Source organism: Bombina bombina, chromosome 5 (assembly GCF_027579735.1).
Source record: "Bombina bombina isolate aBomBom1 chromosome 5, aBomBom1.pri, whole genome shotgun sequence".
NCBI lineage: Eukaryota > Metazoa > Chordata > Amphibia > Anura > Bombinatoridae > Bombina > Bombina bombina.
Window position 1 is genome coordinate 345,359,299 of NC_069503.1, and position 15,594 is coordinate 345,374,892.

The 15,594-nt window shown below is 39.3% G+C and overlaps 1 protein-coding gene across 3 annotated transcripts in view; it reads right to left on the bottom strand.

The window, feature by feature from the left end:
* HYCC1 (hyccin PI4KA lipid kinase complex subunit 1) overlaps window positions 1-15,594 on the bottom strand; it is a 436,523-nt gene that overhangs the window by 44,172 nt on the left and 376,757 nt on the right. For all 3 annotated transcript variants that reach the window (XM_053714139.1, XM_053714141.1, XM_053714140.1), the window contains exons 9-10: window positions 12,353-12,440; window positions 5,134-5,293 (exon numbers count right to left, since the gene is read on the bottom strand). In XM_053714139.1, the coding sequence (XP_053570114.1) occupies window positions 5,134-5,293; window positions 12,353-12,440 (248 nt within the window). The remainder of the gene's footprint in view (window positions 1-5,133; window positions 5,294-12,352; window positions 12,441-15,594) is intronic.

Consider the following 15,594-nt stretch of genomic DNA (forward strand, 5'->3'; position numbering starts at 1 on the left):
AACAATTTTTTAAATATGGGGGGAGGGACGAAAGGAATACCGGGCCTTTCCCATTCTTTATTTACAATGTCCGCCACCCGCTTGGGTATAGGAAAAGCTTCTGGGAGCCCCGGGACCTCTAGGAACTTGTCCATTTTACATAGTTTCTCTGGGATGACCAACTTGTCACAATCATCCAGAGTGGATAATACCTCCTTAAGCAGAATGCGGAGATGTTCCAACTTAAATTTAAACGTAATCACATCAGGTTCAGCTTGTTGAGAAATGTTCCCTGAATCAGTAATTTCTCCCTCAGACAAAACCTCCCTGGCCCCATCAGACTGGTTTAGGGGCCCTTCAGAACCATTATTATCAGCGTCGTCATGCTCTTCAGTATCTAAAACAGAGCAGTCGCGCTTACGCTGATAAGTGTGCATTTTGGCTAAAATGTTTTTGACAGAATTATCCATTACAGCCGTTAATTGTTGCATAGTAAGGAGTATTGGCGCGCTAGATGTACTAGGGGCCTCCTGAGTGGGCAAGACTCGTGTAGACGAAGGAGGGAATGATGCAGTACCATGCTTACTCCCCTCACTTGAGGAATCATCTTGGGCATCATTGTCATTGTCACATAAATCACATTTATTTAAATGAGAAGGAACTCTGGCTTCCCCACATTCAGAACACAGTCTATCTGGTAGTTCAGACATGTTAAACAGGCATAAACTTGATAACAAAGTACAAAAAACGTTTTAAAATAAAACCGTTACTGTCACTTTAAATTTTAAACTGAACACACTTTATTACTGCAATTGCGAAAAAATATGAAGGAATTGCTCAAAATTCACCAAAATTTCACCACAGTGTCTTAAAGCCTTAAAAGTATTGCACCCCAAATTTGGAAGCTTTAACCCTTAAAATAACGGAACCGGAGCCGTTTTTAACTTTAACCCCTTTACAGTCCCTGGTGTCTGCTTTGCTGAGACCCAACCAAGCCCAAAGGGGAATACGATACCAAATGACGCCTTCAGAAAGTCTTTTCTATGTATCAGAGCTCCTCACACATGCGACTGCATGTCATGCCTCTCAAAAACAAGTGCGCAACACCGGCGCGAAAATGAGGCTCTGCCTATGAAAGCCCCTAAAGAGAAAGGTGACTAAAAAAGTGCCTGCCGATATAAACTCATCAAAATACCCAGATTAAATGATTCCTCAAGGCTAAATATGTGTTAATAATGAATCGATTTAGCCCAGAAAAAGTCTACAGTCTTAATAAGCCCTTGTGAAGCCCTTATTTACAATCTTAATAAACATGGCTTACCGGATCCCATAGGGAAAATGACAGCTTCCAGCATTACATCGTCTTGTTAGAATGTGTCATACCTCAAGCAGCAACAGACTGCTCACTGTTCCCCCAACTGAAGTTAATTCCTCTCAACAGTCCTGTGTGGAACAGCCATGGATTTTAGTAACGGTTGCTAAAATCATTTTCCTCATACAAACAGAAATCTTCATCTCTTTTCTGTTTCTGAGTAAATAGTACATACCAGCACTATTTTAAAATAACAAACTCTTGATTGAATAATAAAAACTACAGTTAAACACTAAAAAACTCTAAGCCATCTCCGTGGAGATGTTGCCTGTACAACGGCAAAGAGAATGACTGGGGTAGGCGGAGCCTAGGAGGGATCATGTGACCAGCTTTGCTGGGCTCTTTGCCATTTCCTGTTGGGGAAGAGAATATCCCACAAGTAAGGATGACGCCGTGGACCGGACACACCTATGTTGGAGAAAGATGAGTTTTATCAATAAGGACCCTAAACTCTTATTTAGGAAAATAAATTAACTAAGGCTCAAATAAATTATTGGTATGAGCCGATTACTCTAGACAACTATAAAGAGAATGATATGGTACACAATGGGTAAAAGATGTTAAAAGAAATGTGTTTTTGAGGAATTTTAGAAGAGTGTTTCACTAAACTGATGGCTACTATAATGAAATACAGGGAGAAAAAAGTGAATACACGGAGGAAATTTTAATTATAGAACAAACAATAAATCAGTATAAGGGTCATGTGTATTATAAAGAACTTGATGATAGAAACAGATCAGCCCTTGAGAAATCTGAATTTTAAGTAATCAGGTCTAAGAAAAAAGAAGCTAAATAATGATTTAAAAGAAAAGAAGGGGTTACAAGAGATATTTGAAGTGGAGCCAGTTTTTGGTAAATGAAAGCCTGATAAAAAAGGTAACAATACCCAGTTAGCATGCCTATAGGAATAAAGACTAGGTTCCATATAGATGGTCAACCAAAGTTTAATACTAGGACATATAATAGAGGGAGCAATAATCCAGGTCGTTAGAGAGTAGGGACTCACTAAAACAGAGATATGAGAGAATTGAAACATTGGATAGGAAAAATGATCACATTTTAGTAGCAAGAGCAAAGATTCAGAAAGATAATAATACAAATGATAGAAATAAGAGGAATCCTCAAGGCAATAACAAATATAGAAGTAGAAAGAGATTAGTAAGTAGTGAACAGACTAAGATAGGCGGATATTTTTTTTTTTAAATAAAAAAAGATCAGTGAGGGGATTCATTAAATCAATAAAAAAGAATAATGGCAGAAGACGAGTATGTACAGGAGTGGAGGTCAGAGCCAAAGAGAAAAACAGGTAGAGAAAGACCCTTTTAGTTCTGGAAAGAGGAGGAAAAAAAATGTGTGTGTGTGTGTGGGGGGGGGGGGGGGGGAAACTGATGCAGAAAAGAAAAAAGGGGCAAAACAGTGAACAGCTTTACACTGTGTCACAGATGGCTCAGTATGGCATTAAAGTTACAGGGAAGTCAAAACGAAAATTTTCATGATTCAGATAAATTCTACAGTTTTAAAAAACATTTTATTGTCAAAATGTACGTCTTTCTGTTGGTATCCTTTGTTAAAACCAAAAGCTCATGTATGTGAGAGCATACTGAGGTAAGCTCAAGAGTGTGCACCTGTCTTTAGCACTATATGGCAGCAGTATTTGCAACAATGTTAACAGAATTGTAAGTTTTCTAATTGTACGCTCTAGCCTTAATCATGAAGGTTTAATTTTGACTTCTATGTCCTGGTAAGCACTGGTCTAAGGAAAAGTGACTAACAGTGTTCTTTCCAGGACCTTTTTCATTGGCACATCACCCAGCTGATTTCATATTTAAGCCAATAAGAATCTAGAATGAGCTAATATTTAAAAATGTGCTTATTGCTCAAAAAAATCATTACAATAAAATGTTAAATTATGCAATTAATTTGTGATTTGGATAGTGGAAAATAAAGTATAAAACTGCCCCCACTAGCTACCAGATAATGCCACTTGGCTGCTAATTTTGTCTCTGGAGAACACTGAATGCGCACAACAAGATATGACAAATTATAAAAATAAATAAAAAAGACAATTTGAAAGCATCAGAGGGAGAAATGTGAAACATTCAGCTTTGAATTTATAACGATACTAACAACAAAGCAGTGGTTAAATTAGAGATTTTCTCTGGTGACAGATGAAATGTCATGGTTGTCTATATAAAGCCTCTCTCAATAGTTCAAACTAACAGATTCTTAGCCCATTGGCTGTGTGGTGTGCTGCAACTCACCCTTGATTCCAAGGGGTTAAGCATGTTGTGTCTTAGTCTTTTCTAATAGATTGTAGCCACTTTTCTTTTCCCAAACATCCATCTCCCCCATATCACTAAATCTTTTCAGCAAACCATGAAAACCCTGGGTGCCCATCTGCTCACAAGAATAGATACTATGATCTCTTTTCACAATGTGGCTCTCAATGGTGCTGTTAGCGCCAAATGGGAGTGTAAAGGTTTTACACTGGTCCTATATTCAATACTTAAAATGCTAATTTGTTATTCAGAAAAAGTAATTTATTCTTTACGTTAAGTTAGCCGTGGGTGTCCCCTTAAGAATGTGCACTGAGGCATAAAAAAACAAAATGTTAAAGGGACATCAAGCCACAATAAGAAAATGTTCTAAGCCCACAAAGGAGTTAAACACATAGGTACATTCAGATCTAGGCCAGCAATGAACTGCTGCTCTGCAGCTAAACACAGACATTGAGCCAATCATTAGTGGCATACATGCATATCCACCAATCACCAGCTATGTTCAGCTTAGGATCAGTAGTATATTGCTACTCTGGAGCTGGCTTTTAAAACCATTTGCAGGAGTTCTGTTCAAGCAATAAGAAAAAAACTCTACATATTGAAGGGATATGAAACCCAACAAAAACTTATTTTGTTTATTAGACAGAGGAAATAATTTTCAAAAAGTTTCTAATTTACTTCTATTATCAAATTTGCTTTGTTCCCATAATATTTTGTGTTGAAGAAAGACCTAAGTAGGCATCTGGAGCACTACATAGTAGGAAATAGTTCTGCCACCTAGTGCTCTTGCAAGAGTATAACAGTCTTGCAAAACTGCTGCCATATAGTGTCCCAGAAATGGGCTGGCTCCTAAGCATACGTTCCTTCTTTTCAACAAAAGATACATAAAGAATGAAGAAAAATTGATAGACGTAAATTACAAAGCTGTTTAAAATCACATGCTCTGTCTGAATAATGAAATCATTTTTTTCTTTAAAACATTGTTTTTTGCAGCTTTATGTCCTTTAAACTATTTTGCTTCCAGAAAGAGAAGGAATGTGTCACAATAAAGAAAATAATGTTGGTATGTGTATTTCTCGTTGAGACTCGATTTGTTGTTACACTACATACATATATTATACTACATACTGAAACGTGACCCCGTAAAATAATCATCACACATTTTATTTACTTTTAATCATTTCAGATAATACGCTTTTATTTAAAAAATAAACTAAAAAAAACCCCATTTAAAATATATATAATATGTTTCCCTTACAAACGTGATTTTCATTGAGATTCAGTGGGATCAGGTAAATTAACTTTAGATTAAATCGTCATTAATCACACACTGGGAATTATTTTTTCTTCAGAATTTTCCAACAACACTTATAAATATTCTGCTTAATCTGAAATGTAAGCATCAAGGAAATGAATAATCATCTCCCGTCTATGCCGTCATTACAGTAGGACATATACAGTACAATTATTCAGATCTAGTAAAGATTGTGGTTTAACACTCACCATGTCTTTTCCACCGATGGCCTTTGATGGACATGCTGGTCACTGCGTTTCTTGATATCCTGGATGTTGATGGTGTGATTTCCACTTGTATGCACTTTGTGCCTTCTTTATTTGCCTTAATAGAACCCTGGGGTAATGACGCTTTTATTGCATTAGCAATCTAAAAAGGAAAGAACAGTTATATTAGTGATATAACACATTTAAATTATTGGTGATGCAGTCTAAAGAGAAGATAATGAAAACAAAAATTTGTGAATAAAAAGAAGAAATGCAATATGGAAGTGACACCTGTAACAGCAAAAAGAGGGAAAACAAGTGGTGCAAATTCAGGACAGTGAGTACTAAATAAAAGTGAATAAAAATAGAAGCAACATATGATAATTTAAATTAAACTATTTTTTTTATTTGGATCATATATACGAGTTGTTGAAAGCATTGCATTTTGGGGAGGACAGACCCTTAAAGGGCCATGATACCCAAATGTTGAAACACTTGAAAGTGATGCAGCATAGCTGTAAAAAGCTGACAGGAAAATATCACCTGAACAACTCTATGTAAAAAAGAAAGATATTTTACCTCAAAAAAATCCTCAGTAGCCACCTCCCATTGTAAAGGACTTCTAAGCAGCAACTCAGTATGTCTGTCCCGGGACAGCGGAAGGAGCGAGCTTCCGTGCACTCATCTTAATTCCCTATTAAGTTTGAGGAAGTTTACTATGACATCTCATGAGAGTTAAGTGAAATCTCATGAGATCACAGTAAAAGAGTTCATGACCTAAGTATAACATTTTACACAGAACTTACTCTGCTGAGCTGAGGAGATTGTGAGGTAAAATATCTTCCTTTTTTAAATAGAAATGATCAGGTGATATTTTCCTGTCAGCTTTTTACAGTTATACTGCATCAGTTTCAAGTGATTTAGCACATTAGTATTATGTCCCTTTAAGTGAATTTCTTTAAAAGGGCATAAAAGTAATTTATATACAGGGAGAAAGGGCATTGGAATGGCCTTACCAGATATCGAAAATGATAATATTGCGATAAATTCTAAACACGTATTTGATTGGTTTTTAGAACTAGGTCATTTAAATTTTTGAAGTAGAAAACAGAATTTATGTTTACCTGATAAATTTCTTTCTCCTACGGTGTGTCCGGTCCACGGCTTCACCCTTACTTGTGGGATATTCTCATTCCCTACAGGAAGTGGCAAAGAGAACACACAGCAGAGCTGTCCATATAGCTCCCCCTCTGGCTCCACCCTCCAGTCATTCGACCGACGGTTAGAAGAAAAAGGAGAACCATAGGGTGCAGTGGTGACTGTAGTGTACAAAAAAAAAAATTTTTTAAACCTGACTAAATGCCAGGGCGGGCCGTGGACCGGACACACCATAGGAGAAAGAAATTTATCAGGTAAACATAAATTCTGTTTTCTCCTACATTGGTGTGTCCGGTCCACGGCTTCATCCTTACTTGTGGGAACCAATACCAAAGCTTTAGGACACGGATGAAGGGAGGGAGCAAGTCAGGTAACCTAAACGGAAGGCACCACTGCTTGGAAAACCTTTCTCCTAAAAATAGCCTCCGAAGAAGCAAAAGTATCGAATTTGTAAAATTTTGCAAATGTATGCAGTGAAGACCAAGTCGCTGCCTTACAGATCTGTTCAACAGAAGCCTCGTTCTTGAAAGCCCATTCGTTCAGGAGGCTGCCGTCCAGCACTCTCATAAGCCAATCGGATGATGCTTTTTAGCCAGAAGGAAAGAGTGGTAGCAGTAGCTTTCTGACCTCTTCTCTTACCAGAATAGACGACAAACAAAGAAGATGTCTGTCTGAAATCCTTTGTTGCTTCTAGATAGAATTTTAAAGCACGAACTACATCTAGATTGTGTAACAAACGTTCCTTTTTAGAAACTGGATTAGGACACAGAGAAGGAACAACTATTTCCTGGTTAATATTCCTATTGGAAGAAAACCAGGCTTGGTACGTAAAACTACCTTATCTGTATGAAACACCAGATAGGGTGAATTACACTGCAAAGCAGACAATTCAGAAACTCTTCTAGCAGAAGAAATAGCAACCAAAAACAAAACTTTCCAAGATAGTAACTTAATATCTATGGAAAGTAAAGGTTCAAACGGAACCCCATGAAGAACTGAAAGAACTAAATTTAGACTCCATGGAGGAGTCACAGGTCTGTAGACAGGCTTGATTCTGACTAACGCCTGTACGAACGCCTGAACATCTGGCACGGCTGCCAGACGTTTGTGCAACAAGACAGACAGAGCAGATATCTGTCCTTTTAAAGAACTAGCTAACAGACCTTTCTCCAATCCCTCTTGGAGAAAGGAAAGAATCCTTGGAATCCTAATTTTACTTCATGAGTAACCCTTGGATTCGCACCAATAGAGATATTTCTGCCATATCTTATGGTAAATTCTCCTGGTTACAGGCTTTCAAGCGTGAACCAGAGTATCTATAACTGATTCCGAAAACCCACGCTTAGATAGAATCAAGCGTTCAATCTCCAAGCAGTCAGTTGCAGAGAAACTAGGTTTGGATGTTCGAATGGACCTTGTACTAGAAGGTCCTGTCTCAAAGGTAGCTTCCATGGTGGAGCCGATGACATATTCACCAGGTCTGCATACCAAGTCCTGCGTGGCCACGCAGGAGCTATTAGAATTACCGAAGCCTTCTCCTGTTTGATCCTGGCTACTAGCCTGGGGAGGAGAATAGATTGAACGACCAAGGCGCCACTAAGGCATCTACCAATGTCGCCTTGGGATCCCTGGACCTGGACCCGTAGCGTGGAACCTTGGAGTTCTGACGTGACGCCATCAGATCTGGAATGCCCCATAGTTGAGTTAACTGGGCAAAAACCTCCGGGTGAAGTTCCCACTCCCCCGGATGGAAATTCTGACGACTCAGATAATCCGCCTCCCAGTTGTCTACTCCTGGGATGTGAATTGCAGATAGATGGCAGGAGTGATCCTCCGCCCATTTGATGATCTTGGATACTTCTCTCATCGCCAGGGAACTCTTTGTTCCTCCCTGATGATTGATGTACGCTACAGTCGTCATGATGTCCGACTGAAATCTTATGAATTTGGCCTCCGCTAGTTGAGGCCAAGCCAGGAGCACATTGAATATCGCTCTCAGTTCCAAAATGTTTATCGGGAGAAGAGATTCTTCCCGAGACCATAGACCCTGAGCTTTCAGGGAGTCCCAGACCGCGCCCCATCCTAAGAGACTGGCGTCAGTCGTGACAATGATCCACTCTGGTCTGCGGAAACTCATTCCCTGAGACAGGTGATCCTGAGACAACCACCAGAGGAGCGAGTCTCTGGTTTTCTGGTCCATTTGTATCTGGGGAGACAAATCTGCATAATCCCCATTCCACTGCTTGAGCATGCACAGTTGCAATGGTCTTAAATGAATTCTGGCAAAAGGGACTATGTCCATTGCCGCAACCATTAGACCGATTCCCTCTATGCACTGAGTGACAGAAGGCTGAGGAATGGCATGAAGAACTCGACAAGCATTTGAAAGTTTTGACTTCCTGACCTCCGTCATAAAGATTTTCATTTCTACCCAGTCTATTATTGTTCCCAGGAAGGGAACCCTTGTGACCGGGGACAGAGAACTTTTTTCTACGTTCACCTTCCACCCGTGAGACCTTAGAAAGGCTAGAACAATATCCGTATGAGCCTTCGCTTTGTGGAAGGATGACGCCTGAATTAAGATGTTGTCTAGGTAAGGTGCTACCAGAATGCCCCTTGGCCTTAACACTGCTAGAAGGGATCCTAACACCTTTGTAAAAATTCTTGGAGCAGTGGCCAATCCGAAGGGAAGAGCCACAAACTGATAATGCTTGTCCAGGAAGGCGAACCTTAGGAACTGATGGTGAACTTTGTGGATCGGAATATGCAGGTATGCATCCTTTAGGTCCACGGTAGTCATGTATTGACCCTCCTGGATCATTGGTAAAATTGTTCGAATTGTTTCCATTTTGAATGATGGAACTCTGAGGAATTTGTTTAGGATCTTTAAGTCCAGAATTGGCCTGAACGTTCCCTCCTTTTTGGGAACTACAAACAGGTTTGAGTAAAAACCCAGTCCTTGTTCTGCTTTTGGAACTGGGTGTATCACTCCCATTTTTAAAAGGTCTTCTACGCAATGTAAGAATGCCCGTCTCTTTGTCTGGTCTAAAGACAAGCGAGACATGTGAAACCTTCCCTTTGGAGGAAGGTCCTTGAATTCTAGGAGATACCCCTGAGAGACAATCTCTAAAGCCCAGGGGTCTAGGACATCTCTTGCCCAAGCCTGAGCAAAGAGAGAGAGTCTGCCCCCTATTGCCCAAACCGGAGCTAATAACAGTTATTAACCGGTTAACACACTACAGTACTAGCCCCAGCTTCCACCTTGCTGAACAAAAATTTTATTAAGCAACCCTTCTAATTTTTTATCCATAGGATCTTTGAAAGCGCAATTGTCCTCTATTGGAATAGTTGTGCGCTTAGCTAACGTTGAAACTGCCCCCTCTACCTTAGGGACCGTCTGCCATGTGTCCCTTCTGGGGTCAACAATGGGGAACATTTTCTTAAATATAGGAGGGGGAACAAAAGGAACACCTGGCTTCTCCCACTCCTTAGTCACTATATCCGCCATCTTAGGTATCGGAAACGCATCAGTGTGTACTGGGACCTCTAGGAAATTGTCCATTTTACACAATTTTTCTGGGATCACCAAAGGATCACAATCATCAAGTGCAGCTAGGACTTCCTTAAGTAGGGCGCGGAGGTGTTCTAGCTTAAATTTAAATGTTATGGTATCAGGCTCTGCCTGCTGAGAAACTTTTCCTGTCAGAAATTTCTCCCTCAGACAGGCCCTCCCTCACCGCCAAGTCAGCTTGATGTGAGGGCACTACAGATAAATTATCCTCTGCGTCTGCTTGCTCATTGTCTGTGTTTAAAACTGAGCAATCGCGCTTCCTAGGAAAGGCTGGCAGTTTGGATAAAAAATGCCAATTGTTGCATAGTAATCACAATTGGTGCGCTAGATGTACTGGGCATCGCCTGCGCGGGCATAGCTGGTGTTGACACAGAAGGAGAGGAAAGCAAGCTATCTTCACTACCTTCAGCTAAAGAATCATCTTGGGCTATATTTTTAAGTGTGATTGTACTGTCCTTAAGCTGGTTGGACGCTATGGCACACTGCACACATAAATTTAATGGGAGAACCACCTTGGCCTTTGGACATACAGAACATAGTCTATCTGAAGATTCAGACATGTTTGACAGGCTTAAACAGAACTACAATGCAATAAAAATTATTTTTGACAAAAACGTTACTGTCTCTTTAAATAATAAAAGAGCACACATTATTACTGAAACATCAAAAAACCATGAAATAAACATCCGATTTTAATGAAATTTTCACCACAGAGTCTTAATGCTTTGAAAAGATTGCACACAAATTTTCAGACCAATTAACCTGCAAAACCTGAATTTTTCGCCGCTAATTTAGCTAATTGAAAAGCGGCATCTAAAATAAAGGAATTAGCCAACTTCAGTGCGTGAATTCTGTCCATGACTTCATCATATGGAGTCTCCTTCTGGAGCAAATTTTCTAGTTCATCGAACCAAACAGACGCCGCCGTGGTGACAGGAATAATGCACGAAATTGGTTGAAGAAGGAAATAACACCACATACTCTTTACCACCCCCGTGGAGATGCTAATTGTTCAGAGCGGCAAAGAGAATGACTGGGGGCGGAGCCAGAGGGGGAGCTATATGGACAGTTCTGCTGTGTGTTCTCTTTGCCACTTCCTGTAGGGAATGAGAATATCCCACAAGTAAGGATGAAGCCGTGGACCGGACACACCAATGTAGGAGAAAAGTCTCTGGTAGCACCTTTTTCACTTAATTCCCTTGCTCATATTCCGCCAAATAAACTACCTAAAAAACTTTTGGTTATAGAGCAACCTATAAGGGCATGGCGGAAACTTTGTTCAAAGCTTGGGATCATTTATAGGGCACCTGTATTTTTACCTATTAGAGGGAATCCGGAATTTCCAGTTGCACAAAATTCAGCAAGATTTGGGAGATGGTCTCAATTAGGTGTAAAATATATAGTTCAATTATTAGATATTAAAAACAGCAGAGTAAAAACTTTTAATAAATGTGAGTTTGGAATTCCAAATCCACAATTTTTTTCATATCTTCAGCTTAGTCATTATCTTGATCAGTTATTAAAATATACGGACATTAATTGGGATAATCCAACTATGGGGTCGAATTATCAAGCTCCGAATGGGGCTTGATGCCCCTTGTTTGAAGGTTCCCCAAAAACAGAAGTTATGAAGCAGCGGTCTAAAGAAATCCTCGATCGAATACAATTTCCAGAGGTTGTCTTTGGGAAATAGACGTATGAGTGCTGCCAGCACTCATACGTCTTTTTTTTCTTACAGTGATATGGGGAATAAGTATAATGCAAAAAACATGACTACAAACAAAAGTTGTTAAGAGCACAATATGAAGAAGTCTCTCACCATTTCTTTATTACAACACAGAATCCCCGAGGCAGAACTTTGTTCACTTTCTGTGGTGAGATTTTAAGAGAAAATGCTTCTGCAGGTCATTTTTAAATGAAATTAATTTTATATTAGGAAGTTACACTAAAGCAGCATTTCAATTAAAGTTGTGTAATATATTACAGCTGCTGAAAATCTAATTGCAAACTAGCTGCAGAAAAAAAAAATGTTTTGTTTGCTCTTAGTGTAGCATATAATTATAAGGCAAACATGTAATAATAAAAAAGTGCATTGCTAACAAGAATGTCATTCAGGAGTCACAGCTTTTCAAACCAGGAAAAGGCTAGGGGTGTGGTTTAAAACAAATCCATGAGAAGCAGTCCTGCTTCATATTTGACTGTTCTCTTTAAACAGTACTTCGCTCTGGTTGCACTTTGTTAGGAAAACTTACACAATGCAGCCAGAACACAGCACTGTTTGAAGATAAAAGCCTGATGTGCAGCAGCTCTGCAAAGCAAGAGCTAACAGTTTCTGTATGTATTCCATTATGTATGCTTAATGTTTCCAAATTGACACAGTAATAAAAGTGCGTCATAATTATCTCACATCTTAATGACAAATAAGTGTTAAGGAAAACATTTTTGTAAGGTTTCTATACAAGGTTAGACTAAACAGTGTACGCAAAAACATACCAGTAAAGGCTCTGGGAAAAGCTCCAACTGTGCCCTATACAGAACGTCATCAAGAGCTCTGCGAGCTGCATCCCATTCTCCATTGTAACTGCAAAAAACACAAGGACAGTCATATTATCATATATGCAAATGTTTACAAGAGCTAAAAAAACTACTTTTTAAAATATGAAGTTTATGTAAGTTCTTGACCTTGCTCTATACACACACATTTACTTCAGGCTATCTATAGTTAAGGGTAGACTAAAGTAAAAAAAAAATCATTTATAATTCAGTCAGAGAAGCAATTTAAAACACAAAACAAAACGCAATGACCAATGAAATCAGTGACCAGGGATGACCTATTTTGACATGGAAAAACAAATGTTCTCCTTGACACACACACTGCAGTTTCTATAGAATGAATGCTTACAATATCCCAATACCTACTTATTCACCCTCCGCTATACTTTACACAGCTGAATTCCCACTCATAATAGAAGTCCATAGTACAGACTCACACTTGACACACCTATGCTGCACCTACTCTAAAGAACTCTTTACCTCAATATGTGAAGTGATCTCCAACCCTTCAAAACTTAGTTATTGTAAACTTGAGCATAGTCACTCAAGTCATAGGAAAGAATTTACAAAATGAATGAGACTTTTATTCATCAAATGTGTAGGATATACTTGTTTTCTGATATTTTCACCTTATAATGCCAGAACGGTAAGCGCCGTTCCTCCGCCCACCATATTTGTCAATTGATTGACAGATGACTCATCTGGAATCCACTAATTGTTTCTCCCCCCCCCCCCCCCCCCCCCCCCAGGTGTGACGTTTGTGCAAAGGGGCTGAACGCCCCGGGAAACAATGATTAGTGGATTGCAGATGAGTAATTTGTCACTCAATTGACGAATATGGCGTGTAAGTTTTAAATTAGGCATTTACACCAGAGCACCAGCTCAATTGCAACGTGTTAGTCAACTGGAGAATAAAGCATTTTTTTTTATAATATATTGCAGCAGCTGAAAATTGCATTGCAGATTAGTTGCAGATAAAAAAAAATTAAATATGTTTTTGTTTCCTTTGCTCTTGGTCTAACATCACCTAATAAGGTAAAAATGTAGTAATAAAAAAGGTGCATTGCTCACAAGAACATTTAGGATTCTCAGCTTTGCAGCCTAGGAAAGGCAAGGGGAGGGGCTGAACAAAATCCCTAAAAGACAGTCATCAACCAATGTGCTGCTGATTTGCTGCACTACTCCTTCTTTGTGTTTGTTCTCTTCAGGAAGCACTTTGTCGTGTCAGCACTGTGTTAAGGAAAACTTACATAGTGTAGCCAGAGCACAGCACTGTTTGAAGAGAACAGCCTGATGTGGAGCAGCACTGCAAAGTAAAAGTGCTAACAGTTCCTGCATGTGTCCTGTTCTTTTTGCAGACATGCTGCATTTTCTGCAATGACATCTCAGATCACAAGATTTTCTGCCTTGGGGAGGAACGGTGCTTATTAAAAGATAAGTATATCCTACACATTTGATGATTGAAAGTCTCATTCAGTTTGTAAATTCTTTCCTATGACTTGAGAGACTGTGCTCAAGTTTACAATCACTTTAAAGCAATCTTTGAAAACCAATCTATTCAGTGACACTAACTTCCCTCCTGACTGTTCATCTTTCCCCCACCTTTAAACAATTTCTACTAGTATTGGGGCTTCATCCAATTTTAATATAATTCAATAATTACCAAATGCAAACACTTTGTTGACTTAACTGTATTTAAATGAAAAAAAAAACAACTTAAATTCAACTCATGATACCTTCTGTGCTGATTCTTCTGCTGTCAAAATAATATATGACCACCTGCATAATATTAGCCTCCAGTTTAAATTAACACCAGAGTTCTGCACAGTGTACAGTTGCCATAACAACAGAACTTCTACAATAGCCCATAAGAAAAGTACTACTGCATGTGTGGTGTTGCGGCCACAGAGATAAGTACTGATCATAGAAGTTTGAATAACATTTGAAATTCAGAAAATATAGCCAATAACAATCTGACAACAAATAATTAAATATATACAGACTCACGGCTAGATTTAGAGTTTGGCGGTAGGCGTGAAAACCAGCGTTAGAGGCTCCTAACGCTGGTTTTAGGCTACCGCCGGTATTTGGAGTCAGTGATTAAAGGGTCTAACGCTCACTTTTCAGCCGCGACTTTTCCATACCGCAGATCCCCCTACGCCATTTGCGTATCCTATCTTTTCAATGGGATCTTTCTAACGCCGGTATTTAGAGTCGTTTCTGAAGTGAGCGTTAGAGCTCTAACGACAAAACTCCAGCAGCCTGAAAAAAGCAGGAGTTAAGAGCTTTCTGGGCTAACGCCGGTTCATAAAGCTCTTAACTACTGTACCCTAAAGTACACTAACACCCATAAACCTATGTACCCCTAAACCGAGGTCCCCCCACATCGCCGCCACTCGATTAAAAATTTGTAACCCCTAATCTGCCGACAGCCACCTACGTTATCCTTATGTACCCCTAATCTGCTGCCCCTAACCCCGCCGAGCCCTGTATTACATTTATTAACCCCTAACCTGCCCCCCACAACGTCGCCGCCAGCTACTTACAATAATTAACCCCTAATCTGCCGACCGCAAAGCGCCGCCACCTACGTTATCCTTATGTACCCCTAATCTGCTGCCCCTAACACTGCCGACCCCTATATTATATTTATTAACCCCTAATCTGCCCCCCTCAACGTCGCCGACACCTGCCTACACTTATTAACCCCTAATCTGCCGAGCGGACCTGAGCGCTACTATAATAAAGTTATTAACCCCTAATCCGCCTCACTAACCCTATCATAAATAGTATTAACCCCTAATCTGCCCTCCCTAACATCGCCGACACCTAACTTCAATTATTAACCCCTAATCTGACGACCGGAGCTCACCGCTACTATAATAAATGGATTAACCCCTAAAGCTAAATCTAACCCTAACACTAACACCCCCCTAACTTAAATATAATTTAAATCTTACGAAATTAATTAACTCTTATTAAATAAATTATTCCTATTTAAAGCTAAATACTTACCTGTAAAATACATCCTAATATAGCTACAATATAAATTATAATTATATTATAGCTATTTTAGGATTTATATTTATTTTACAGGCAACTTGGTAATTATTTTAACCAGGTACAATAGCTATTAAATAGTTAAGAACTATTTAATAGTTACCTAGTTAAAATAATAACAA